Below are 25226 nucleotides of genomic sequence, written 5' to 3' on the forward strand. Positions count from 1 at the left end.
AGCAGTGCTATTTTGATAATTTTTTTTAAAAAGTAAAACATTATGAACAAAAGCTGCAGATGCTGAAATGGAGGAAAGAAATTGGTAGGCAGACAGTAATCATGGCAAGAAATGGTCAATGTTTCGGGTATGGACCATTTCTTGAAAATGAAGCAGGTTACACTGGACAGCAATTTTTTTCCCCACCCAACAGATTTGCTTCCTGAAAAGAATTGGGGATTATGATAGACAACTTCAACCAGAACACAAAGATTATTTCAGATTTGCTGTATCACATCGGGAATTGGAGAAACATTAAATTAACTTTATTGAATTTACCGTATTTAATCAGTGGTGCTGACACATTGCGTTAGTTCAACTGAACTAAAAATGTTTTGCCGCTGATTTTCATTTGAACTCAGCATCTGATAGCCTTTGTGCCAGTGTCCAACAATTGTTGGCCAGCATTGATGGATTCCAGTTGCCAATACCACTTTTCCATGATCGCAATATCCTGTGAAACCCCTCACTATGTTCGCCACTGACTGCACAAGAGCAGCGGGGAAGAGGTCCAAGTGCGAAGGCAGAAAATGTATTTTCAATGACATGCTGCACTTCATGGTTTTGTATGTTTTAAGAACATTAGATCTAAAAAAAAAGTACGTGATAGGAAATCGTGAAGGTGATTTTAAATCCATAAAATATACCTAAAAGTGTTCGGGAAGCTAAATCCGTTGTCCAGTGTTATAAAATCAGGATGCCAAGTCAAATTAACTAGACAGCTAATGAAGTATTTAAGAAAGTACCAGCAACAAACACTCAGTTTGAGATCAGACATTTCTCACAAATACTATTTCCCAATAATTATGTCAGAAATAATACTGTCATATGTGTTACAGATATTTAATGATAACCAACTTTTAGGATGCAAAAGTGATATATTTTCATGAAAATATCCAAAAACACCATTTATTGTTAAAACATTAAAGAGGTCAGTACAAACTTCAAATGGAATCAGGACACCAGCCCAAGTTTCAGTTCCTTGTTAAAATGATCTAACCTTCATACTCAGAGGATGACAAAGTGGTAAAATATCAAAAGAATCCTCACTTCCCCTTGCACACCATTGAGTGAACTTCATTGGAAGGTTCACACATGAATTTTGGAAGCAAGCCCTTTTATGATGCATCCCTCAGTCCCCGAGAAATGCCTACCTGCAGCAACTCAGCGAGAAACGTCAGTGCTGGAACAAGACACCTCGAAAGAAATCAGTGCTTTGCTTTCCAATCTGTACTTATCAACAATTTGGTAGTTTGGAGTTGTGGGAGAAAAGGTCGTAGCACTTTCGGTCTAGCTGCTGCAGGCAAGAATCTCCAAATGTTCCTCCCAGAACCCATCTCCAATGATGTCAACATGTAAAGGGAGAATCTTTTTGCGAGTTTTTTTAACCATGACATTTATCCCCTCTGGAGTGTCTGGAGTAGTGACCTGTTTATCAACAGCTTCTTCAACCTTGGTTGGGGTGGGGAGGGGGGGGGGGAAGAAAGACACCAAAGTTAACTGTGAAAACACATGACTAATTTTACAATAATAAAATATTAAGAGTTTAACAACAATATCAAACTACATTTTAATTTCAGCCCTAATATAAAATGGATAGAAGGGGAGGATATTTAAACACAAGATTCTCCTATTCGAAGATTAATTTTATCTCCTCAACTCACTGCAAAGAATCAATTTGCCTCTTGCAGCTGCAGCAACTGAAACCACCTGCCTTTATAAATTTTCCATTGGAACCTATGTCACAGCTGACTTCAATCTGGATTCATCTCGCTTCATCCATCCTTTCCTCTTTGTATCCCTTACTATTAATTAGATTCCATTGGATTGAATCAGGAATCAATTCACATTGTTGGACTGGGATAGCACAGTCAGAATGGTTGTCTATTTCTTCAGATGACAACTTTAAGCAAAGAAAGACTTGCTTTAAGTGGCAAGTTTCACAATCACCAGAATTTCCCAAGAGTTTAAGAAGTGTAGTCACTATTTTAATGTGGAAAATATTTCAACCTATTTCCACACAGTAAGCAGCCAGAGGAGAAAATAGCATCTGTTTAACAGTTACTCTGTGTTTATAAGTGAAACACAAAAGTCTGTAGACCCTGTGATTGTAGTAAAAAAGCAGGCAGGTGCCTTTTAAAAAAAAACTTGGGGAGAAGGAAAGAAAAGGGCATGGAGAGGAGCACATACCAGAAGACAAAAGGTAACAATTGGACATGGATAGGAGTACAGGACAGAGGAAAGATTAGACATCTTTTACTTTCCTCTTCAACAAGACCCCACCAAAACTCATCAAACCACCGTCTCATGCACTCTGAACTCGATCACCTCTGATCATCTCTCTTCCACAGCCTCCAATCTTATTGTTTCCCAACCCTGCAATGCCCAGTTCCACCTCCTATCCAACATCCACAAATCCAATTGTCTCAGTAGACCCATCGTTTCCGTATGTTCCTGGCCCACCAAACTGGTATCTGCTTACCTCTATGTAGTCCCGTTCCCTCCCCCCCCCCCCCACCACCACCACTGTCCAGTGCCCATCAACATCTGCAATACTTCACATGCCCTTCATTACTTCAATGACTTTCACTTCCCCAAACTCAACCACCCCATCTTCACCATGGACATCCAATTGCTAGGCACTTCCATTCCCCATTATTGTTCCTCAACCATAGACCCAACCAGTCCACTTCCACCACCCATCCTCCTCCAGCTGGAAGAGCTTGTTCCCACCCTCAATAACTTCACCTTTGACTCATCCCACTGTCTCCAAATCAGAAGATAGCCATGGGAACCCACATGGGCCCCAGCTATGCCTGCCTGTTTGTTGGCTACATGGAGCAATCCATGCTACAAGCCTATACAGGCAAGGCCCCTCAACTCTTCCTCTGCTTCATTGATGGCTTCTTTGGTGCTGCCTCATGAATCCATGAGCTTGTCTGCTTTATCCACTTTGCTACCAACTTCCATCTTGATCTTGCAAAAGGGGGAGAAAATGCAAAGACAAGGAAACAGTTTTGACATTTGGTTAATATTCTAGGTTTATACCACAATCCTCACCTTTTGCCATATCAGTACAGTTCCTTTTCTAAACATTTCAGGTTCCTTATTATAATTAATATTGAACTCCGAAAACAAAATCTCGTTTTTGACTCCTGCAAGAGTACCCTGCACACAGAAAAAAAAAGTCCAAATTACAATTTTAAAAACAACAGGCAGACACATGAAGATAGGAACCACAAAAAATAAGTTACTTGATAGGTCCATATTTCAGCCATTTTTCAAAATAAAATCCCACAAAAGAGAAGCAAACTGCACTTGGTTGGGATTAAAGAACCAAGTGCTATCAAAAAACCAGAATACCCAGCTCTGCTCTGAATAACATCACCACAATATCTTGCCAAAGTAAAATACTGTAGATGTTAAGAATCTGAAATTAAAACACAAAAGATGCATCTGCAGAGAAACTTAACAATTCTTGATTAAAGGGCATCAAAGGTTATGGGGGGGGGGGTGGGGTCAGGAAAATGAGGGTTGAAAGTAAGACAGCCATGATTGATATGGCAGTGCAGATTTAATGGGCCAAATGCCCCAATTCTGCTCCAAAGTCTTAGATCCTCAGGCTAATATGACCTTGACTGTGACCTTGACACGTCAATTGCAGTTAAAAAACACTCATGTTAATATCTACATTCAGGTCTATCACAGATAACATGCCAACTCAAAGAGCTGTTCTTATCAATTATAGCCACAAACATGGAGAAGTACAGAGATAGGCTCTTTTAAAAATCAGTGTTATCAGGATAGTGTGAATGAACTGCAAGAAAGGGATCAATCACCTGAAATATGCCAACATTTGACTTGTGGACTTCAGGAAAGGGTAACCTGAAGATCACAAACCAGCAGTGGAGAAGGTAAAGAACTTCAAATTCCTGGTGTCAACATCTCTGGGCCTATCATGTCGATGCAATCATGAAGAAAGCTCACCTATAGCAAAATTTTAGGAGATTTGGTATGCCATCAAAACCTCACAAATTTCCACAGGTGTACCAGGAAAGCATTCTGACTAATGGCATCACTGTCTGGTATGGAGGTGTCAATGCACAGCACAAGAAGAGGGTACAGAGTTGTGAACTTGGCAAGCATTATCATGGGCAAAAGGCAATGTCTCAAGAAAGCGGTTTCTATCGTCAAGGACCCTCACAACCCAGGCCATGCCCTTTTCTCACTGCTACCATCAGGAAGAAAGTACAGAAGCCTGAAGAGACACACCCAATGTGACAAACACAGTTTTTTCCTCTCTGACATTAGATTTCTGAACGGACAATGAACCTAAAGGCACTACCTCACTTTTTTTCTCATTTGTCTTATCTCTTTTTGAATATTGCATTTACAGAACTGTAATTTGCACCTGTAATGCACATTACTGCTGCCGTAAAACAACAAATTTTGGGACGCACATTTGTGACAATAAACCCGATTCAGAACTACTAAGATTTAGTTACATAAATGTCATTCAAGCGTACAACGATGTAAAAGTTTCTAACAGAGTTGATTCATTGCTTTTATTCCAACTATGTTCTGTTGAAACTCATGGGGACCCACCACCGAAGAACCTGCCTACTGTGACTGGACAAATTTAGATCTGGTGTAGAGTCAGTGGTGAGAGGCAGTTTCAAATAAATAGACCTCTTTTTGAGTTGGGATGAATGTTCAACAAGGATCAGATTTGATAACATTTTGATGACATGTATTTTTAAAAAGAGAAAACTATGTCAGAAATTCACAAATACTTCAACTATTTAAATGACAGTCAAACAGGGCCAAAGCTTGTCAAAGCATTTGAGGGAAGAGAAATCAGAAACCCAGGACGAGTCTAGCATTCACACTGGGGTACACAATCAAGCCGCTTTAGCCAGCAAACACATTGGAAAGCCATAATTTCCCAGCCACTTTTACTTTGAAAAACAACTTGGCTTCTTCCAAGGTTAAAGTGCAAGTATATTTGCAATCATGTCGGAAACAGTCTTCAAACCTGTCGTTTATTGTTCTCCACACATTTAAATGCCTGCATCAACTATCAGGTCAGACACTTCAAAACCGTTTTTTTTAAACTTGCACTAACTGCACACACTAGAACCATCACATCAGCAGACTAATTTCTAAATTCTACACAAAATGCTGCCTCCTAACTAAGTTGTTCATTTAACATACTATTCTTTAAATTGTCCATGGTAAAATCAATCCAGGGATACACGTTAAGCAACATGCAGCCCACATCATTAAAGTTTTAAAAACGTACATAAAACCTTGTGTTCAAAAATTAAAAAGTACACATAGTCCTGAACCTAACCACACAAAGCAATGTATCAGGGTTTCATACCTTCAGTTTCTCTTCTGCTTCACGATTGGATAACCCACCTTGTTGCACAAGAGCCCAGAATGTTGTATTGTAAAGATTATTGATGTGACCTATTGATGAAAGACTTCATGTTAATTGAAATTAATGTAAAATGGATATTGCATAGCTTTGCAAAGGCAAGGCAAGTAATAAATTTCAAAGTGCCTACATACAGTCCACGGGACATAATTGTGATGCATTAACCCGCCAATTGGAAGGAAATTTAAGACATGGTGTAATTTTACAATCAAGAGGAGGCAGAGACTAGTAAAAATATTGTACAATCATATACTTAGCTTTAAATTGCTGATCAAAAGATTTACGAGCATTCAAAGATTACACATTAAACTACAGTACAACTCCGATTATCCAAAATGGCCTATGTCAGATAAATGCTTTCTTTTTGGATAACTGGTCATTTTTTTTAAAAAGCCTGGAAACAACAGAAAATCACTTGTATCAATGTTAAAACAACAAAGAAGAGCCGCATCACTGCCGCCAATGACTGAGACCTCTCAACTGCCGCCACCGATCCCCAACACATCCCCACCTCTCTCATTGATCCTCAGGGAGACTTCCCAGTCCAGTGGAACACTCACTGGCGAGTCAGCAGGCTCCTGTCTCCCCAGTCACCAGAGCTCCCGATGCCAGAGTTCCAACTCCAAATCCTCCCCTTGGCCCACCGCACACACACATTGGGGAGTCATGTGCAGTAGTAGGTCGAGGAGGAAGTTCAGAGTCAGCGTTGGGAACTCAGATGTGCCGAGGGAGGAGGGAGGGGGATAGGTGGGGAGGGAATGCCACTGAGATAGAGTTCCTGCTCCTGTCCAGGAGGCCACTCTCCTTAATAATGCATTGACAAGAGATTCTTCCGACCGCTTGCAGCTGCGAGACAGTGACATGCAGTTTGAGGGGGAGTGGAGAGAAAAGTCAATAGGGATAGATAAAGAAGAAATGAAAAGAGAGAGGGGAGGGAGTTACCTGAAATGAGGACAATCGTCATTCTAATTTCAAGTCGAGAGAATTTTTTTTTCAACCTGCGAAGTAATTTGGGATAAATGAGGATTTATGATTTGTTTAGGATATCCTCATTTATCCAAACATTTTTTTTTAAATTTGGATAAATGAGGATTTTGGAGAGTCAGAGTTGTACTGTAAAAATAAAATATAGGAAGCTTCTTACAGTCGGCCTGTCTCCAACTTAGGTAGTCCCGGAGGTTCTGGTTGCTGGGATATAGAACAACTCTCCCATCAAATCCAGGCGGAAATAAGAGGGATTGATCTTTGAAGAAATCTTCCCAATAGAAAACAAAACTGGAAGAAAACTGGGAGACCACATGGCTTATGAATTTACTGTTGGAAGAGGAAAGAGATGAATTAATTAAACAACTAACCTATTTATTATGCGATTTGGTTTGGAAAACGATGGATTCTTTAAAAAGACTAGATGCATGCAGTATCTCACTAGATAAATGAATGGTCCTAGCAGTCCACACAGCACAAGCAGGCAACTATCAGAGATGTCTTTGAAGCATTGAAAGTAAATGAGGGAGAAAGGAACAGAATGAAATAATAATGAGGTTAAATGGCACAAGCTGAGAGGGGGATCTGTGGATATTAACCCCATTTTGGAGCAAGAAGTCAATTGGCTGGTCTCTACGATCAAAGTGATTTGAATTGAGTAGATCCTAAGTTAAACAATCTGTAGATGCTGGGCAATACTAGTGTATTGCCAGAAGTAGTACCTATAGGGTAACCAATGTTTCTAGTCTGGGCCCTTCATCAGGAATAAGAAAAAACAGGCAAACCCTCGGAAGAAAAAAAGGTGGGGGTAAAGGGGAGAGGGATGAAGGGGAAAGGGCATAGGTTAATAGGCAAGAGGTCGGATACAAGTAAGACAGTAGAAGAGAAATAAAACCTGAGAAATGATAAGCAAGGAGTGCAGAGGGCTAAAAAGCCTCAACTCTCTGATAGAAGAAAGAGAGTGGAGAGCTGGAGATAAGGAGCCAGAGGGTTGGGAAAAGAGCGAGGCCATGGAAGGGATTATCAGAAATTGGAGAAATCAAAATTGATGCCGTCTGGTACGAGACTGCCGAGACAAAATACTTGCTCCTCCAAGTTGTGGGTGGTCACAGTTTGGCAGTAGGTGGCCATGGACAGACATGTCCGTGTGGCAATAGTTGTATAGAATTAAAATGGTTAGTCACTGGGAGCTCCTTGTGATTGCAAAGGAGCCAATAAAATAATCAATCTTCCTAAATACACCTCTCATCTCTCTATTTTCCCTCCTAATTTTAGATAATGGGTTTGATACAGATGCTTCGTACTTTGCCTTGACACCTGGGTTCAAAATCCTGACATTTTTGATGCCCTGCGTAAAAACAAAAGCTTAGCACTTGACCTCAATGTAAATTGCACCTTGCTCTCCTCTTGAACCAATTACTTCTCTTGTTGAAGACAAAGCTATATTCATCACTTTGACCATATGCAACTACAATGTCATTCAGTTCTTGCATGACGGTTAACGCACATCTGGTCATCAAGTGAAGAGCTCGCTCATCATTGGGCTTTTTGAAATGGTGTTGATTTGCGAACCTGAAATCATGAAAGAAATGTCATCATTTGGGATTGTGAAAATGGACAGTTCACAGATTGGACTGAACAACTTTTCTAGGAAACCTTTGGCCATATTGCAAGAGAGAACTGATGAATCTCCGAAATGATGCCAAGGTTGGAACTGACCAATTTTCTCCTTCCAAATGCGGAGTTAGAGAGTAAATGACTTTAAAAAAAAAACACTTATAAAGGTGGGATGTTTGATAATGTTGTTAGGGAGGGTTTTAATTATTTTGGTGCAAGGGGTAGGAAAGGGGATAAATTCAGAAGGGAGAAAAGATACAAGACAGGAGACAGAAACTGCAACCGATCACAACCTTTTTTTGGCTATGGTCCCCTTAGGAATCTGCTGAAGGTTTATGCAATCAGTTGTTTTCTTCTGCAATTCTCTTCCCTACATGGACTACATTAAAAAAAAAGTATTTCAGTTCATGGCCTCCCCTTTAAATGTGCCGAGGCCCCAGGGGGAGATGCAGATGCTGACCCCTCCCCCCTTTAAGAATGGCTGATCTGGAGCCAAAATAAAACAATCTGCAGATATTAAGAAATAAAAACTCCACTAGAAATGTCTTGGAATCATGTCCATTAAAGAAAATAGTATCAGCTTTGGAGAGAATTAGATATTCCAAAAAGTCAGAAGTTTACATACCAGGAGAATTTTCTTTTATTGAAGATGACGAAGACTGATGAAGATGCAAAAAACTAATAGAGATGAAAAATTAAACCGAACGCAAGTCCTTATTCAAGTAGGTAAAATAGAAAAGATCAGCAAAAGCCTTTTATTCTTCACTGGGGAAAATTATAAAGGTAAAAAAGAGAATTGATAGACGTTAAATATTTTAGATCTGTGTTTCAAGTTACAGCAAAAATAAAGGTAATTATAAGCAAAATAGAACTCTAATGAACTAGGAATTGTAAATAATAAACAAGCACAATTAAAAATGAGCATTTATAAAGAAAAATTAATTAGTTAATCCCTGTAAATTGAAAAGTAGGGTATTTGTGTCAATCCAACATTGATTCTGGATCGGTCAAAGAGCATGACATAGAATTTCATACAAACCATGCATTATAAAGATTAATATATTATATAAAGGGGGCAGAGGAGAGGGAGCCAAGGAGATTTCAAAAATGAATGCACACCAGATATGAATTTAGGGATGGTGAGGTGGCATGCTGAATTACACTTGAGAAAATAATTTATAACTTATGTAATAAATATTACTTTTTCTTGTAAGTATGGAGTCCATATTTACAATATCTTAGTTTGAAGGTGCAAGAGACTCTTGAGGGCCTGTCCCACTGGTAGCCCTTAATTCCATTATTATAGGTACTGAATTAATAATTTTTATTGGCTCACCTTTTTTCTTTTATATTAGTTAGGATTAGTGAGTGGGGGGGGGGGGTTTGGGATAGACGAGGAGTTTTTTTTGTTTTCTTTTGATACACACCAGGTGTTTTTTTGTCTACTTTTATTCAATATGTATGTATGAATGTGGTTTTAAAATTATTTAATAAAATATTTAAAAATGAATGTACACATAAGGCAACATCAGTGTCTTGACAAGTCTGAAGAGAAATAGAGTGGAGGTCTCCAAAATTATTAAAGATTATGAAGGAAAGGATATAGAGGATGCTTGCACTTTTTGGAAGGAACAATCAGAAGACATCAAGATCTTCATCAATAGGGAAACCTTCACCCAAGAAGTGAGAATTTGTACCTTAGCACCGAAGGGAGTGATTGAAGGGAATTGTATCCATTCATTTAAGGAAAGGCTAGATAATTATGAGATAGAAATATTTAGACGAGGAAAGATGAGAAAAAGAATTGGCGTATTCAATTGTTGACTTCAGGGAGAGAAAACCAGATGTGTACAATCCAGTGATCATTGTGGAATCAGAGGTGGAGAGGGTGAGCAAATTTAAGTTCTTGAGAGTCACTGTCTCGGAGGATCTTTCCTGAATTGAACACACTAATGTTACAGTGAAGAAAGCACATCAGTGCCTCTACTTGGTATGACGTCAGAAACCCTGGCAAATTTCTACATCACAGTGTGGTATGGGGACACCAATATCCCTGTGCATAAAGCTCTGCAAACAGTAGTGGACACAGCCCAGTACATTACAGGTAAAACCCTCTCCACCATTGAGAACATCTAGAGGGAACATTGCTGTCAGAAACCAGCAGCTATCATCTAGGATCCACACCATCCAGCACATGCTCTGTTCTCACTGCTACCATCAGGAAAGAGGTATTGGTACCACAAGACTCAAAACCAGGTTCAGAAACTGCTTCTATCCCTCTACCATTAGACTCCTCAACAACAAACTCATCAGGGACTTCCATGACTCTTACTTTTGCACTTTATTGACTTTTTTTTTTCCTCTCCGTATTGCAGTTTGTTTACATTTTTTATTTGTTTACAGGTGTATACCGTCAATAAGTGGTAATTTTGTCTCATCGCAGAAAAAAGGAATCTCAGGGCGGTAGGTAAAAAAAAAAAAAAAATCGGGACATGGACAAAACAACCCATTTCTGAGCCACAGATCCTATGGCCTCATGCCTATATCTTAAAATACAGTAGGTGGTTGTAGTTCCATTAATTTTTAAAACCTTGCACATTTCCCTAGATTCCACAATGGTCCCTTCAGTTGAGAAACTAGCAAAACTGATGACACAGAATAGTAGAACAGACTCGAGAGTTAAACAACTAATGTAATTGATTGGGAGTCAAGAGTAACAAGTACAATAGAGGTGGCTGAACAGAATGATGCAAGTTTGGTTAGAAGCAACAGATGAGCAGATCAACTGAAGTTTATAGATTGCATGAACCTTTACAGCATTTCGAGGGTTTTAACCACAACTTCTCAGCACCTAATATACAATGACTTTTCTACTCACTTGTGAAAATTCCGACCGTCCAATCGAACCACAACCCAGCAGTTTTGCAGACAGGTATCATCAGCTTCAAAGTTACGAACATATTCAAATTTACTTTTAGCCATAGTTCTGCAAGTAGTTTGTGGTCCAACCTTAAGGAAAAAAGGTTCAACTCCACTGGTTCCACCACCAGACTTGGAAAGGCCAACTTTAACAGCAGCTCTTGAAAATCGAACCAAAGATGAACTATACAGCATCAGGCGCCCTGTAATGGTGAAGAAATTAAATGTCAAACTCTAGACAGCACAGTTTTACGGCACTAATATTTTGTCTGGGGTTAGAACAAAAAATTTGTGCAAAATGTATTCTACAACTAAAAGTCACATCACTATCTGTTTTTTTCCAAACTTTATTTATTTGCTCAAGATACAGGTAATAAATTACATATATAACAATAAACTAGACATGAACATTACATTTTATATTTTATATAAAATAAAAAAGAGAGAAACCCCCCCCCCCCTTCAGCCAACTCTCCTAAGGAGAGCCATGAAAAAAAGAGAAAAAAAATAAAGAAATAAAGAAAAATGAAGCATACTTATTAAAATCTAATCAATATAAATCAAAATGTAAATATTCTGAATATAACAACCACTTATGAAAAAATTATAATTATCACGTGAAACATATGTAATTTTTTCCAATATTTCATCTCATTATACCACCTATTAATATCAATCATATTCATATCCTTCCACGTTCTAGCAATACATTTTTTTTGCTACAGATAATGCTAAATATACAAAAGCATGTTGAAATTTATCTAATCCCAGACCTTTCAAAGGCTGCAAACTACCCAATAAAAATACCATCGGGTCTAAAGGTATTTTAATCTTATACAGGTATTCTAAAAACAATTGAATTTTTTTCCAAAAAGATTGTATATTTATACATGACCAAACCACATGAAAAAAAGTTCCAACCGTGTTACCACATCTAAAACACAAATCTGAGTCATAAAAACCATATTTTTTTAGTTTTTCAGGTGTTAAGTATAGTTGATGTAAAAAATTATAATTAATCATTGCATAACGTGCATTTATCAGTCTAGTTACAGTATCATAACAAATATCTAACCAATCATCCTCAGAAAAAATAAAACCAATCTCCACTTCCCATTTACCTTTAGATTTATCCCAACCCTTTTTATCAATGCTATCCTGCAATATTTGATACATAACTGAAATATAACCCTTCTCTGGTACCTTCATAAGAAAAGTCTCAAATTTAGTCATTTCAGGTAAAATCATATCTTTACCAAACACATGCTTTACCAAAGATCGAATTTGATAATAAAGAAACAAAGAATTCTTATCAATACCATAACTGCCTCTCATCTGATCAAAAGATAAAAATTTACCTTCTTTAAAACAATCTCCCAAATTTTCCACACCTTTTAATCTCCAGTGTAATAAACTTCGATTATGTATTGAAAAAGGAATAAGTTGATTATTATACAATGGAGTCAAAGCCGACAATTCACCACTAGAACCTATCAATTTCTTTTTCTTCGTCCATAATTTCAATAAATGTTTTAATATAGGCACATTATATTGCTGTAACAAATTTACATTCCATCTAAACAAAAATTGATGTATTTCAAATTTATAAATATTTGTCATCTTAATTTTGGCCCAACTAGGGAGCCTTCCAAATCCAACAATGAGCTAATTTAAATTGGGCTGCTTCATAATAATTTTGAAAATGCGGCAACCGTAATCCCCCTAGGTCATATTTCCAAGTTAATTTATTCAATGCTACTCTTGAAAATTTACCTCTCCATAAAAACTCCCCAACTATTTCATTCAAATCTCGAAAAAAAATTTTGTCAAGTAAATACGGAATAGATTGAAATAAATATTGTATACATGGAAAGATATTCATCTTAATTGCACTTATTCTACCCAATAAATTAATAGGTAGATCTTTCCATTTAATCAAATCAGTCTTAATTTTTTTCATTAACGGAACATAATTTAATTTATATAAAGATTGATAATGGACATCCATAATTATACCCAAAAACTTAATTCGATCTGTCCATTTCAAATTAAGAATATTCTTATAAACTGAATAATCTCCTTCACTCACCTGTAATATTTCACTTTTATCCCAATTAACTTTATATCCAGAAAGACATCCATATTGCATCAAACACTCCTTCAAATGCAAAAGTGATTGAGCTGGATTTGTTAGGTACACCAATACATCATCAGCAAATAAATTAATTTTATATTCCTCATCTAAAACTTTCATACACTGTATCTGTGTATTCTGTCTTATCAACTGAGCCAAAGGTTCGATCACTAACACAAATAAAGCTGGTGATAAAGGACAACTTTGACGAGTAGATCGGGTCAGTTTAAACGGTTCCGAAATCAAACCATTCATCAGTACTCTGGTACCGGTTTACTATATAAAGCTTTAATCCAACGGAATAAAAAAAGGACCAAACTTGAATTTCTCTAAAACTTTGAACAAAAAATTCCACTCAACTCTATCAAACGCTTTTTCGGCATCTAAAGTTATCACCATCGGATAAGTCTGGAGATTGTCGAAATCTATTAATCAAACTAAACAAGCGTAAAATATTATCCGACGCATATCTATTCTTTATGAAACCTGTTTGATCCATATGAATCAACTTAGGTAAAAACTTAACGAATCTATTCGCTAAAATTTTGGCTATAATTTTATAATCTACATTCAACAACGAAATCGGTAATTAAAGCACTAGAACAAGACTCAGGTAATTCATAATGTTCGCCAACCTGACGTAGTACATCTCCAAACACTATAGAGAGGTCATCGTAAAAAATTTTATAAAATTCGACCGAAAATCCATCATCACCAGGCGATTTACCGTTTGGCATTTCCATCATAGCCAACTTAATTTCCGAGTCAGTGAATAGTGCTTCCAAATCCTGTATATCTACATCCCCTAAGGTCGATAAGTTCAACTGTGATAAAAAATCGATCCATTTTCTTGTTATCCATCAGATGTATACAACTTTTTATAAAATGACAAATTTCATCATTAATCTCACGAGGTTTATACGTAATAAGCGAATTTCTTTCAACAGCATTAATAGTCCTCGAAACCTGTTCTTTCTTTAATTGCCATGCCAATACCTTATGTGCTTTCTCTCCCCATTCATAATATTGTTGTTTAGTCCTATTAATCATTCACTCAAATTGATAAGATTGCAAAATATTATATTCCAGCTTTAACCTAGATAATTCTATTTTCTGATCTTCTGTAGCGTCTCTTTGAAATTCCTTTTCTAACTCACTAATCCGTGTCTCTAATTCAAGACTCTGATTTAATCGATTCTTTCATTTTAAGTGTAACTAATTATTTGTCCTCTTAGATAAGCTTTCATAGCATCCCATATTACAAATTTACTTTGAACATAATTAGAATTTTCTTTCAAAAAATCAATAAATTCCGTATTTTTTAACAACATTGTATTAAATCACCAACGATAAGCCACTTGAACTTTCTCAGAAGTTGTATAAGTATAACAAAGAATGATCCGAAATCACCCTACTTTTATATTCCGCTTGTTGAATTTTCCCCTGAAAATGTGCCGATACTAAAAAAAAAATCAATCCTTGAAAACGATTCATGTCTAGCTGAATAAAAAGAGAAATCCTTCTCTGTCCGATTAAGACGTCTCCAAATATCAATGCTTGAACCTGAACCGCCATTTTAGATTTCTTAACTTTCTTCGGGGACTTATCTAATAATGGTTCCAAAACACAGTTAAAATCACCACCAACTAAAACATTCTCATTAGCCTGACCCAGACATAGAAATGCATCCGAAATAAATGTTTCATCATCTTCATTTGTGGCATAAATATTAAGTAAAGTCCAAGATTCACTAAAAATCTTACAATTTAATTTAAGAATATAACCTGCCTTTTCCTCCATTGATAGTAATTCAAAAGATAAATTCTTATGTATCAAAATTGTTACACCTTTAGCCCTGGAATTAAATGAAGAAGAATATACATGTCCTACCCAATCCCTTTTCAATTTCATACTTCCTTTGACATTCAAATGTGTTTCTTGTAAAAAAGCGATATCAATTTTCATTTTCTTAATATACGCCAAAATACGTTTACGCTTAATCGGACTGTTTATTTGCTGATGATGTATTGGTGTCTCTAACAAATCCAGCTCAATCACTTTTGCATTTGAAGGAGTGTTTGATGCAATATGGACGTCTTTCTGGATATAAAGTTAATTGGAAAAAAGTGAAATATTACTGGTGAGAGAAGGAGATTATTCAGCTCATAAGAACATTCTTAACTTGAAATGGACGGATTGAATTAAGTATTTGGGTATAATTATGGATGTCAATTATCAATCTTTATATAAATTATGTTCCGTTAATAAAAAAATTAAAACCGATTTGATTAAATGGAAAGATTTACCTATTAATTTATTGGGTAGAATAAATACAATTAAGATGAATATTTTTCCATGTATACAATATTTATTTCAATCTATTCCATATTTACTTGATAATATTTTTTTTCGAGATTTGAATAAAATGGTTAGGGAGTTTTTATGGAGAGGTAAAATTTCAAGAGAAGCATTGAATAAATTAACTTGGAAATATGAACGTTTACCACATTTTCGAAATTATTATGAAGCAGCCCAACTTAAATGTATTAGTTAATTGGTGGATCTGGATTGGCCCCCTAGTTGGGCCAAAATTGAGATGGCAAATATTTTTGAATTTGAAATACATCAATTTTTGGTTAGATGGAATGTAAATTTGTTACAGCAACATAATGTGCCTATACTAAAACATTTAATGAAGTTATACACAAAGAAAAAGAAAATGATAGGTTCTAGTGGTGAATTGTTAGCCTTGACTCCGCTGTATAATAATCAACTTATTTCTTTTTCAATACATAATCGAAGTTTATTACATTGGAGATTTAAAGGTGTGGAAAATTTGGGAGATTGTTTTAAAGAAGGTAAATTTTTATCTTTTGATCAGATGAGAGACAGTTATGGTATTGATAAGAATTCTTTGTTTCTTTATTATCAAGTTCGATCTTTGGTAAAGCATGTGTTTGGTAGAGAAATGATTTTACCTGAAATGACTAAATTTGAGACTTTCCTTATGAAGGTACCAGAGAAGGGTTATATTTCAGTTATGCATCAAATATTGCAGGATAGCATTGATAAAAAGGGTTGGGATAAATCTAAAGGTAAATGGGAAGTGGAGATTGGTTTTATTTTTTCTGAGGATGATTGGTTAGATATTTGTTATGATACTGTAACTAGACTGATAAATGCACGTTATGCAATGATTAATTATAATTTTTTACATCAACTATACTTAACACCTGAAAAACTAAAAAAATATGGTTTTTATGACTCAGATTTGTGTTTTAGATGTGGTAACACGGTTGGAACTTTTTTTCATGTGGTTTGGTCATGTATAAATATACAATCTTTTTGGAAAAAAATTCAATTGTTTTTAGAATACCTGTATAAGATTAAAATACCTTTAGACCCGATGGTATTTTTATTGGGTAGTTTGCAGCCTTTGAAAGGTCTGGGATTAGATAAATTTCAACATGCTTTTGTATATTTAGCATTATCTGTAGCAAAAAAAAAATGTATTGCTAGAACGTGGAAGGATATGAATATGATTGATATTAATAGGTGGTATAATGAGATGAAATATTGGAAAAAATTACATATGTTTCACGTGATAATTATAATTTTTTTCTTCATAAGTGGTTGTTATATTCAGAATGTTTACATTTTGATTTACATTGATTAGATCTTAATATGTATGTTCACTTTTCATTATTTTTTTCTTTATGGCTCTCCTTGGGAGAGTTGGCTGAAAGTGGGGGGGGGGGCCTTTTCTCTTTTTTTCTTTTTCTTTTTTTTTTAATATATAAAATATAATGTTCATGCTTTGTTTATTGTTATATATGTTACCTATTATCTGTATTTTGAACGAATAAATAAAGTTTTTAAAAAATGAATGGTTCGTGCATGCAGCCAGACATACAGCCTTTTATCTACCGCATAGAATTCAGGGAGGGAAGGTCTGCAATCACTCCCCCGCCCCCCAACTATGTTTAGAAATTGTACACCATAGTGCTACCATCTTTCCCTCGCTATACAAGATGTGCGCTATGATGCTACAAACTTTCCCACACTGAATAATTTGCGCGCTAAAGCACTACCAACTTTCCAAAATTGTTTAAAAATTGTCCGCTATTACTATTTATTGGTAGCATTTTCCCACTGTCTCTTGTAAAGGTTTGAAAATATAGATCGGCACAACAACAACAGGGGCTGAAGGGGTCATACAGCTCTGTACATAAAGCTTAATTATGTTATAATTTAGACATGATTAATTTTGCTCAAATAGAAGATCATAATACATTGATCAGGATTTAGGGCAGGTCCACCATTGCTTAATGTGTCATGATGTCACCGGTAGAAGGTAGAACTGACCTCACCCTGGGCTTGCCTCCTTGAAAGTGTGAAAGGATTCAGTGTCCCAGTTAGGAATGATCAAATGTGAAGAGCCAAATCCCCATTCCTATCGCGGGACACTGAACGGCCAATTTAGTGGGATGCAAGTGTGAAAGGGGCTATTGATTCTACTTTTGACTCACAGAATATTATGGTACCTTTTGTGTGGAGTAGTGGTTTACAGTTCGGTCTGTTAACTAAATAAGCCATAATTTGATTTTCCCATCAAAATAGATGGTGAGAATCGTTATCCTATAGCAGTTAGTGCACGGAGTCATGGACCGACCCGTCCACAAAATGGCCAATAAATATGGTGACCGTGTGGACCTGGGGGGGGAGGGGGGGTGGGTGACACCAGCCATCATTCCAGGTGACCTCTGCACAGTGGGAAGATGGGGAAATGTGATGAGAACGCCAGCCAATCCCATAGGACCCATATAAACATGACAGGCAGTGCAATAAACCAATCTCAATTTCGAGGCTTTGGTGTGCATGTCATTCTTCACGTCTGTGTAGCGCGAACGGTACAACCCCATGGCAGAGTTATAAAAACAAAATGGCTAAGGTTTAAGGTGAGAGGAAACAGTTTTAAAGGAGACGCAAGGGGAAAACTTTTTTTAAAAAAGCAGTAGCTGGCATCTGGAACTCTCAGCCAGAGGTGGTGGAAGAATCAAATACAATCATTACACCAAATACGAGTCACAGAAAGATATGGACCTTATACAGGCAAATGGGATTAATGTCCACAGAAGGCTTGAACAGCAAAATGGCTGACCTGGTTAATCCTGTGCCATCAGCGCTAGTGTCACTGGGAAGCCTCGGCTGAAGTGCCTGCGGTGATCAGGGAAGAGAGGAGTTGTTGCCAGGGCCTGGGTGGAGAAGGGGGGGTTGTGAGAGGTCGCTGCTGCAGGGGAGTGGAGAAGGGGAGGATTCCGCGGGGGAGGGCGGCTGCCGCGGGGGAGGGCGGCTGCCGCGGGGGAGGGCGGCTGCCGCGGGGGAGGGCGGCTGCCGCGGGGGAGGGCGGCTGCCGCGGGGGAGGGCGGCTGCCGCGGGGGAGGGCGGCTGCCGCGGGGGAGGGCGGCTGCCGCGGGGGAGGGCGGCTGCCGCGGGGGAGGGCGGCTGCCGCGGGGGAGGGCGGCTGCCGCGGGGGAGGGCGGCTGCCGCGGGGGAGGGCGGCTGCCGCGGGGGAGGGCGGCTGCCGCGGGGGAGGGCGGCTGCCGCGGGGGAGGGCGGCTGCCGCGGGGGAGGGCGGCTGCCGCGGGGGAGGGCGGCTGCCGCGGGGGAGGGCGGCTGCCGCGGGGGAGGGCGGCTGCCGCGGGGGGAGGGCGGCTGCCGCGGGGGAGGGCGGCTGCCGCGGGGGAGGGCGGCTGCCGCGGGGGAGGGCGGCTGCCTCAGCTTAGAAGGTGCTGGAGGCACCTTTGCCCTACTAATCGTACCTGGGTCCCAGGAGGGCTACCCGAGTGCTGCAGCTTAAAAGCACCGACTGATGGTGATAAAAACTGTTTTTAGGCCAGAAAATCCCTGTGCCATCAAAAATTAATTTTCTACTGAAATAAAACACTGGAGAAACTGAGCCAGTCTTGCAGGATGCATAGGCCTGAGCCCCAAGATCAGCAATATATCTTTAATACCTTTGGACCCTGTGAGACTGAGTTCCTCCAGCATCTATTTTAACAAAGAATAAATAGAGAACTGATAAGGCAGAAGAGTTATCCATTCAATCCATCCCACAGCTCAACACTTAAAATTCAACCCATTTAACAGCTGAGGCTACATGACAGTGGTGGGCAAACTCTGCCCCCCCCCCACCCCCCCAGGCCAATTTTGAAGTGGTTTTTAAGTTCCATCTCTTCCAATAAATTATTCTACATTGCATTCTGAGTTTTAACATTAGACCATTGCAAGGTTACTCATCGATGAAAACAGATACCTCAGATCATCAAACTTTGCAGAACCAAAAAGGCGGAAAAAAGCAAGGGAATGCTGAAAATTAATACTTTTTTTCACAGAAGTCAAGGGGAAATGTATTTGTTTGGTTTTCAAAGGATCTGTTAACTTTAATAGCTTATCTACAGATTAACATTGCATCATCATGAAGGTTGTCATTTGGGCAATGAACTGTATGAACAGAAGGAATATTGGAGACTACCTTGTCACTTTCTTGATTGTTTCTCCTTTTCTTATTTTGCATCCAACTTTTTACTTGGCACTGTTTAGAATGAGTTGCAAATAGTTTTGTTGCATTTATTTAAATTAAATTTAAGAGCAGCAGAAATGCCAACTGGCATGTCTTATTTAAATGTTTTGAAGACTTTTTTTATTTGAAACAATTTCACTTCCTTGCCACTCATTTTTTTTTTAAAAAAGATATTTATGTTAGACGTTTGTTCAATTTCAGATCCCTGACTTTCCGCAAATCACCAAGGCAAACATTCTTAACGCACTTTTTTATTTACAACTTTCTCCCAAAGGTTTAATATCTTATTTATCACAATTTGCTAGATTTAAGAATAGCCTCATTAGTTAAAATTAAGAATAATTGGGAACAGAATTTGAATCTTTCATTCTCAGATGAGGTGTGGGACTCTATTTGTAATCTGATTAATGGGACCTCGTTTTGTGCACAACTTTGTTGCAGTTTAAAATGATCCATAGAGTACATATGTCTAAAGCTAAGTTGTCTCGTTTTTATTTAGATATAAATCTTTTATGTGACAAAAGTAAAACTGGTGATGCTTCTTTGGTTCACATGTTCTGGATTTGCCCTAGTTTAGAAAAATTTTGGAATGATATCTTTCAAACATTATCAGTGATTCTCAAATTCAAGTTAGAACCTAGCTCTTTAATTGCTCTATTCGGATCATTTCAAGAAGATGATGTTTTACTGACTCCAAATCAAAAATGAATTTCATCTTCTATGTCACTGATAGTCAGACGTGGAACTCTGATTAAATGGAAAGACAATACGCCACCTACACAAACAAGACATAATATCATTTAACCATAAGTTTAGAAAAAAAAAAATGCCATTAAAGTGTCAAATATTAACTTTCAAAAACATTGGGCCCATTTATGAATTATTATCACAAGCTAAAGAATTTGGGTTGTTCTGAGGCTTTGGTGCTGTGCTGTCCATCTCCATGTTGTTGTCACTTTATTTCTACATGTCAGCTTTTAACCTTGCTTAGTGGTAGGGGTTCTGAATTATAAGGGTTTTTTTTTTGTTTTCTTTCTTCCCTTAAATTTTATAATATATAACTGTACTGTTCAATTGTACATAATGTAAACATCAAAAAGGAAATACTGTAATATGTGAGCAAATCAATAAACTACTGTAATGTCAATAGTTAAACTGTTCAGTAGTGACGTAGTTATTTGGATAGAAAATGAATTTTTGATGGCACAGGGATTTTCTAGTCTAAAAACAGTTTTTCTTTCAGAATAACTAGTTGAAAACTGCCAGGCTTAATATTGATGGGCCCATAACTCCTTACATTTTTCTGTATGTGGCCCACAACCAAAAGTGTTTTGCCTCCTCTGCTATAAGAAAAGGAGCTGTCAATTTTGAATAACTCTGCCAATAGACCCAAATAGATCAAAGCAAGCTTCTCTCCACCTCACCATAAAACTGGCAAGTGACCTCCATACCCTTTCCTCATATTCCTCAAACTGCTCTTCCACTGAGGCCACACTTGGGATAAAAATGTACAGCACTGCAGCATGGAGACAAATCAGTATGAGAACAGCAGCCAGCAACAAAAACCCTCGCCCATTTTGCTGATTGCTAGTCTGCAACAAACTGGCAAAATGAAATCAGTGCTTATCGAGGGAACACTCGCATCCACACACAGTCCCTCTTTGAAATGTATCCATTAGTGTTCAGTCAAATTAAACTAAATCCTCATTTCTGTTAATCCAGCACCCAGGAAGCAATGTACCCAAGATTCTTTTCATGTCCAATCCCAAAGCAGAAGAGTACCTTGTCCCACCTCTAATACATCTGCCTTTCCCCCCCCAAAGTAAATTTTCTTCACCCTCATAGCCACTCTTCCCAGACTACCTCACGCCTCTACCACCTGCTAGCATCAAATCACCCTCTACCCCACTCACCTCATACTCTGACCTCTCCCCCAACCCCAGCCAGCTCAAACCCACACCTCCCTCTCCCACAACCCTGGCCTGCCTCAACCACCCCCCCCCCATCTCAACCTCCTCCCTGTCTCCCCCACCCCCAGCCTTCAACACACCCTCCTAACCCCGCTCCCTTCTCCCCAGGAATACCTACCTCCCTCTTCCCCTCTCCCCCAACCCTCAAGACATCCTCCTAACCTCCCCACCAGTCTGTCTCCCTCTTACCTCCCTCCCCCAAGAGCCCATACCCCCTTTCCCTACTGACACCCTTATCCCTCCCCATTCCCATTTGCAACTGCTGCTGTTCTTCCACCCAAAGCCCCCTACCCTCATCCCCTCCCTCTCCCCAGCCTCTATTCCCACCCCCTACTTCCATCTTTTCTCTACGCTTCCCCTCCCCAATCTCACCAACTTCCCCAGCTTCCCTCTGCCTCCCCGTTCCCCTAGCTTTACCCCCCCACAGTTCCCCCTACTCCACCTTTTTTCTTCCTCATCCCCCACCTTTCCTCCCTCCCCCCCCTTTCCTCCCTCCCCCCCCTTTCCTCCCTCCCCCCCACCTTTCCTCTCTCCCCCCATCTTTCCTCTCTGCCACCCCACCTTTCCTCTTCCCCCGCCCCCATCTTTCCTCTCCACCAACTCTCCCCCTCCCGCCCCCCGTCCTCTCTTCCCCCGCCCCCGTCCCCGGGCTGTCCCCAGAAGGTCTCCATCTCGTCCTTACCCCCGCTGCAGGGAGCTCCGTGCCCGGGAGCTGCGCCCGCACCTCAGGCCGCGGTCGGGCGGACGACCGCCACTTCCAACCAGCCGCGGCTGAGCTTGTCTCCCCCATCCGGGAACTTCGCCAGCCGGGCCGGGATCGAGAACGCGCGGCTCGTGTCCGATCATGATCAAGAAAGGGAGAATCATCCCGCTGGAAAAAAAAACCCAAATGAATAAAATCTTCCTTCAAACCATCTTCTTAACCGGGAACATAAAATTCATTAAAAAATATTCCTTTTCCAAACCTGCACTAGCTCCAAGATTGTTTTGCTCAGTCGAGATTATAGAAAATAAAATAATTCCCCCTCCCTCTCTCACTATGGTGCAGTCCAATCTCCAAGCGTAGTCCCACCCCCTTAGCCCTGCGTCAGCAGTTTAGGCCCCGCCCTCCCGGTTGTGACGCGGGGCCGCGGCCACGTGCTGGGCCAATGATTTTTCAAACCGCTTCGATCCGTTTGTTGGTAACGAAACCAACCCAAGGCGAGGGCGGGCGAGTGGGTGCAGGAGGGACCCCATTGACTGAGATCACAATAAAATAATGATCACAATGGAGGCATCTCCGAATAAAGCAGCCCAGGTAACAAAAAAGAAAAGAGAGGCAGAAGAGGAGACATTTGCAGGTGGCAGCACGAAGTTCATCTTTTATGAAGATTGGAGGGTCACTTTGGACCCACCATCAACGCTGGCCCCCACTACAATATTTGGCCCCCCTCTCCCCTCCCCTTATTAGATGGAATAATAATGTGATGCTGTCATTCTTGGGTGAGGGTCCCACCAAAAAAGTTTTCCAAATTTTTACCACTTTTTTGGGGAGGGGGGAGGGTTTTGGTCAAATGTGTCCTCTCTGTATTTTGCATTTTAGTCACAAACTGTAGAGTGATTCAGAGTTTGTGGTTGTTTTTTTTTATATGCAGCACCGTTTGCTCTTAACCTTTCTCCTTGCAGGAGTTGTAACCCCTTTTGTCTGCAGCCCCAGCCAGTTGCCACCATTGCAAAAAAAGTTTTTGGTTTTTTTTCCATTGTTTAATTAATGTTGAGTGTAACGTTTAAGATAGAGTTGCCAGGCAATAAAACTGCACCAATATTAACAATGAGAGATAAGAGCAAGGGAATAATGGTTCACTTGTGGATGCTTGCTTGCTAAGCTTTAGTCTTAGCAGAAAGTCCAAGTGGTTTCTTAAAATAGCAGTTGCCCATTTAATTGGTTTATCTTAATTCAATTAATATCAGCAATATTTCTGCTCTTGGTCTGCTCTGGCTATCCCACAGGTATTGATAGTCAGGATACTCCATACAGTTAGGTGGGATGACAGCTCAATTGTGATGTAAGCATTGCAAACTTATTGCCCGATAATCTGCACTTGATTACCAGAAAATCAGACAGTCAGCGTGGCAATTTGACATTTCATATTGCTGATATTCTCATGTTTTGTGCAGAAAAGAGGTGCAGATGAGACTTGGACCTCATCAAATAAGAATTATCATGGTAAAATGATACATGTCTTTAAAGTTACATGTTTTACGTTCTAGTATTATTCAGATTATGTTGAAATCTGAATTCCATGCTTTGGTTTTGGGGAATAGTCAGACTCGTTGCTCATTGCTCTTTTCTCAAAAGCATGGTACTTTTGGAATGCAAACATTTTCACCTGTTTTCCTTATTTGTGGTTCTTTTGCTTTGATTGATATTTTGAAGGTACAAGATTCAAAAGTGGTTTATACTGTAATTTATTACTAAGAGAATATTTAACTAAGTGTCTGGAAAAAAATTGCTCAGAATGTATTAAGAGTCTTTTTGGAAGTGGAACATGACAATCTGGGATTCCAGTCATGACGAGACAAAAAACTGCTGGAGAAACTCAGCATCTATGGAGAGAAATGATCAGTCAATGCGTTTTGAGTCTGGACCTTTCATGAAGCTATTTGAGGTCATTTGTCTCACAGAAAGCAAGCTGTATGGTTTGTACAGTTATTATGCTTCAAGTCATAATAGAATCATTTTTTCATAGCATTGTGTTTTATGGACCAGTTCTATTCAAATGATCATCCATTGAGTTACAAAATGTCCGTAGACCTTTGCCAAATACACTGAAGATTGATTCAGCTCCAATTGACCACAGTATCTCTAGATAGGGGCCAGTCCCATTACTACAGTTTATAGAATGATGCCTCAGTGGTGGTTCAACCTCATGTGCTGCACCAGCTGCACAACTGGCATTAGAGCAGGACAGACATGGGAGAAGAACCCAAAGAAGAAAGTCAAGACAAGCTTCCATCTACAGACTCCGTCTCTAACTGAACAAGGAGCCATCTTCCTAACAGCTCTCTGAGGAGCATTTTGCCAAAGTATAATGTTTTCAGAGTCAGCGCTGTGACATTTTCATGGACAGTTTCAGCCAAGCACCTGTTCTCTGCCCAGATCACCCTCATCCTTAAATTTGTAACCTCTGGATCATTTGAGGTGCCATTGACTGAATTCTACTGTGTTTAATCATTTATTGCAGCATCAGGGATGGCGATCACTGTTGCTTTACACTGCAAAATAAAAGGAATGTTTCCACCTTGCTCGAGATTGAGTGAGTCTTCAGGTTTCTGAGTATTGCAAGAATCTCAGGAAATGATCACTCAAGATGCTTGATGAAGCGCTCCCTTCAGCAGGATGTTAAGGTTATTTATGAAGAGCTTTTACCTCGTCAGAGCTGCATGACTTTATTTGGCAGTCCATATTGCCTCCCACACCTCAGACGCTGGACAACCCTGGGGGCTGGGTTATCATGGATATGGGCAGATCCCTTCCTTGGCTCTTGACTTCTTCAGAAT

General features: G+C 39.2%; 2 protein-coding genes across 7 annotated transcripts in view; one reads left to right on the forward strand and one right to left on the reverse strand.

Moving 5' to 3' along the window:
• Positions 1–918: 918 nt before the first annotated feature.
• Positions 919–22724, reverse strand: thg1l (tRNA-histidine guanylyltransferase 1-like). Of its 4 annotated transcripts, XM_069899040.1 has the most exons (9): positions 22652–22717; positions 22369–22557; positions 18295–18388; positions 10959–11202; positions 7859–8035; positions 6624–6793; positions 5423–5511; positions 3100–3207; positions 919–1491 (listed from the first exon to the last, which is right to left on the reverse strand). In XM_069899040.1, the coding sequence occupies exons 4-9, from the start codon at positions 11192–11194 to the stop codon at positions 1330–1332; spliced, it is 942 nt and encodes a 313-aa protein (XP_069755141.1). In that variant the 5' UTR covers positions 11195–11202; positions 18295–18388; positions 22369–22557; positions 22652–22717; the 3' UTR covers positions 919–1329. The 4 variants fall into 4 exon arrangements, with proteins under 4 accessions (XP_069755141.1, XP_069755140.1, XP_069755142.1 ...); XM_069899039.1 differs by lacking the exon at positions 18295–18388 and having other exon boundaries at positions 22652–22716; XM_069899041.1 differs by lacking the exons at positions 3100–3207; positions 18295–18388 and having other exon boundaries at positions 22652–22724.
• An 88-nt stretch (positions 22725–22812) lies between these two features.
• LOC138743549 (transcription factor SOX-30-like) overlaps positions 22813–25226 on the forward strand; it is a 57200-nt gene continuing 54786 nt past the window's right edge. The window contains exon 1 of one of the 3 annotated variants that reach the window (XM_069899047.1): positions 22813–22983. In XM_069899047.1, coding sequence (XP_069755148.1) covers positions 22945–22983 — 39 coding nt within the window. In that variant the 5' untranslated portion in view covers positions 22813–22944. Of the gene's footprint in view, positions 22984–23764; positions 23893–25226 lie in introns of those variants that run through there. The other 2 variants (XM_069899045.1, XM_069899046.1) reach the window with 2 other exon arrangements.

This window comes from Narcine bancroftii, chromosome 9 (genome assembly GCF_036971445.1).
Source record: "Narcine bancroftii isolate sNarBan1 chromosome 9, sNarBan1.hap1, whole genome shotgun sequence".
NCBI lineage: Eukaryota > Metazoa > Chordata > Chondrichthyes > Torpediniformes > Narcinidae > Narcine > Narcine bancroftii.

Coding starts and splice junctions, on each gene's coding strand:
- thg1l (XM_069899040.1), bottom strand. CDS start 11,194: ATGCTGTATAGTTCATCTTTGGTTCGATTTTCAAGAGCTGCTGTTAAA. Junction 8,036..10,958: donor GACGGTCGGAATTTTCACAA/GTGAGTAGAAAA, acceptor TCATGATTTCAG/GTTCGCAAATCAACACCATT. Junction 1,492..3,099: donor CTGTACTGATATGGCAAAAG/GTGAGGATTGTG, acceptor ACCCCAACCAAG/GTTGAAGAAGCTGTTGATAA.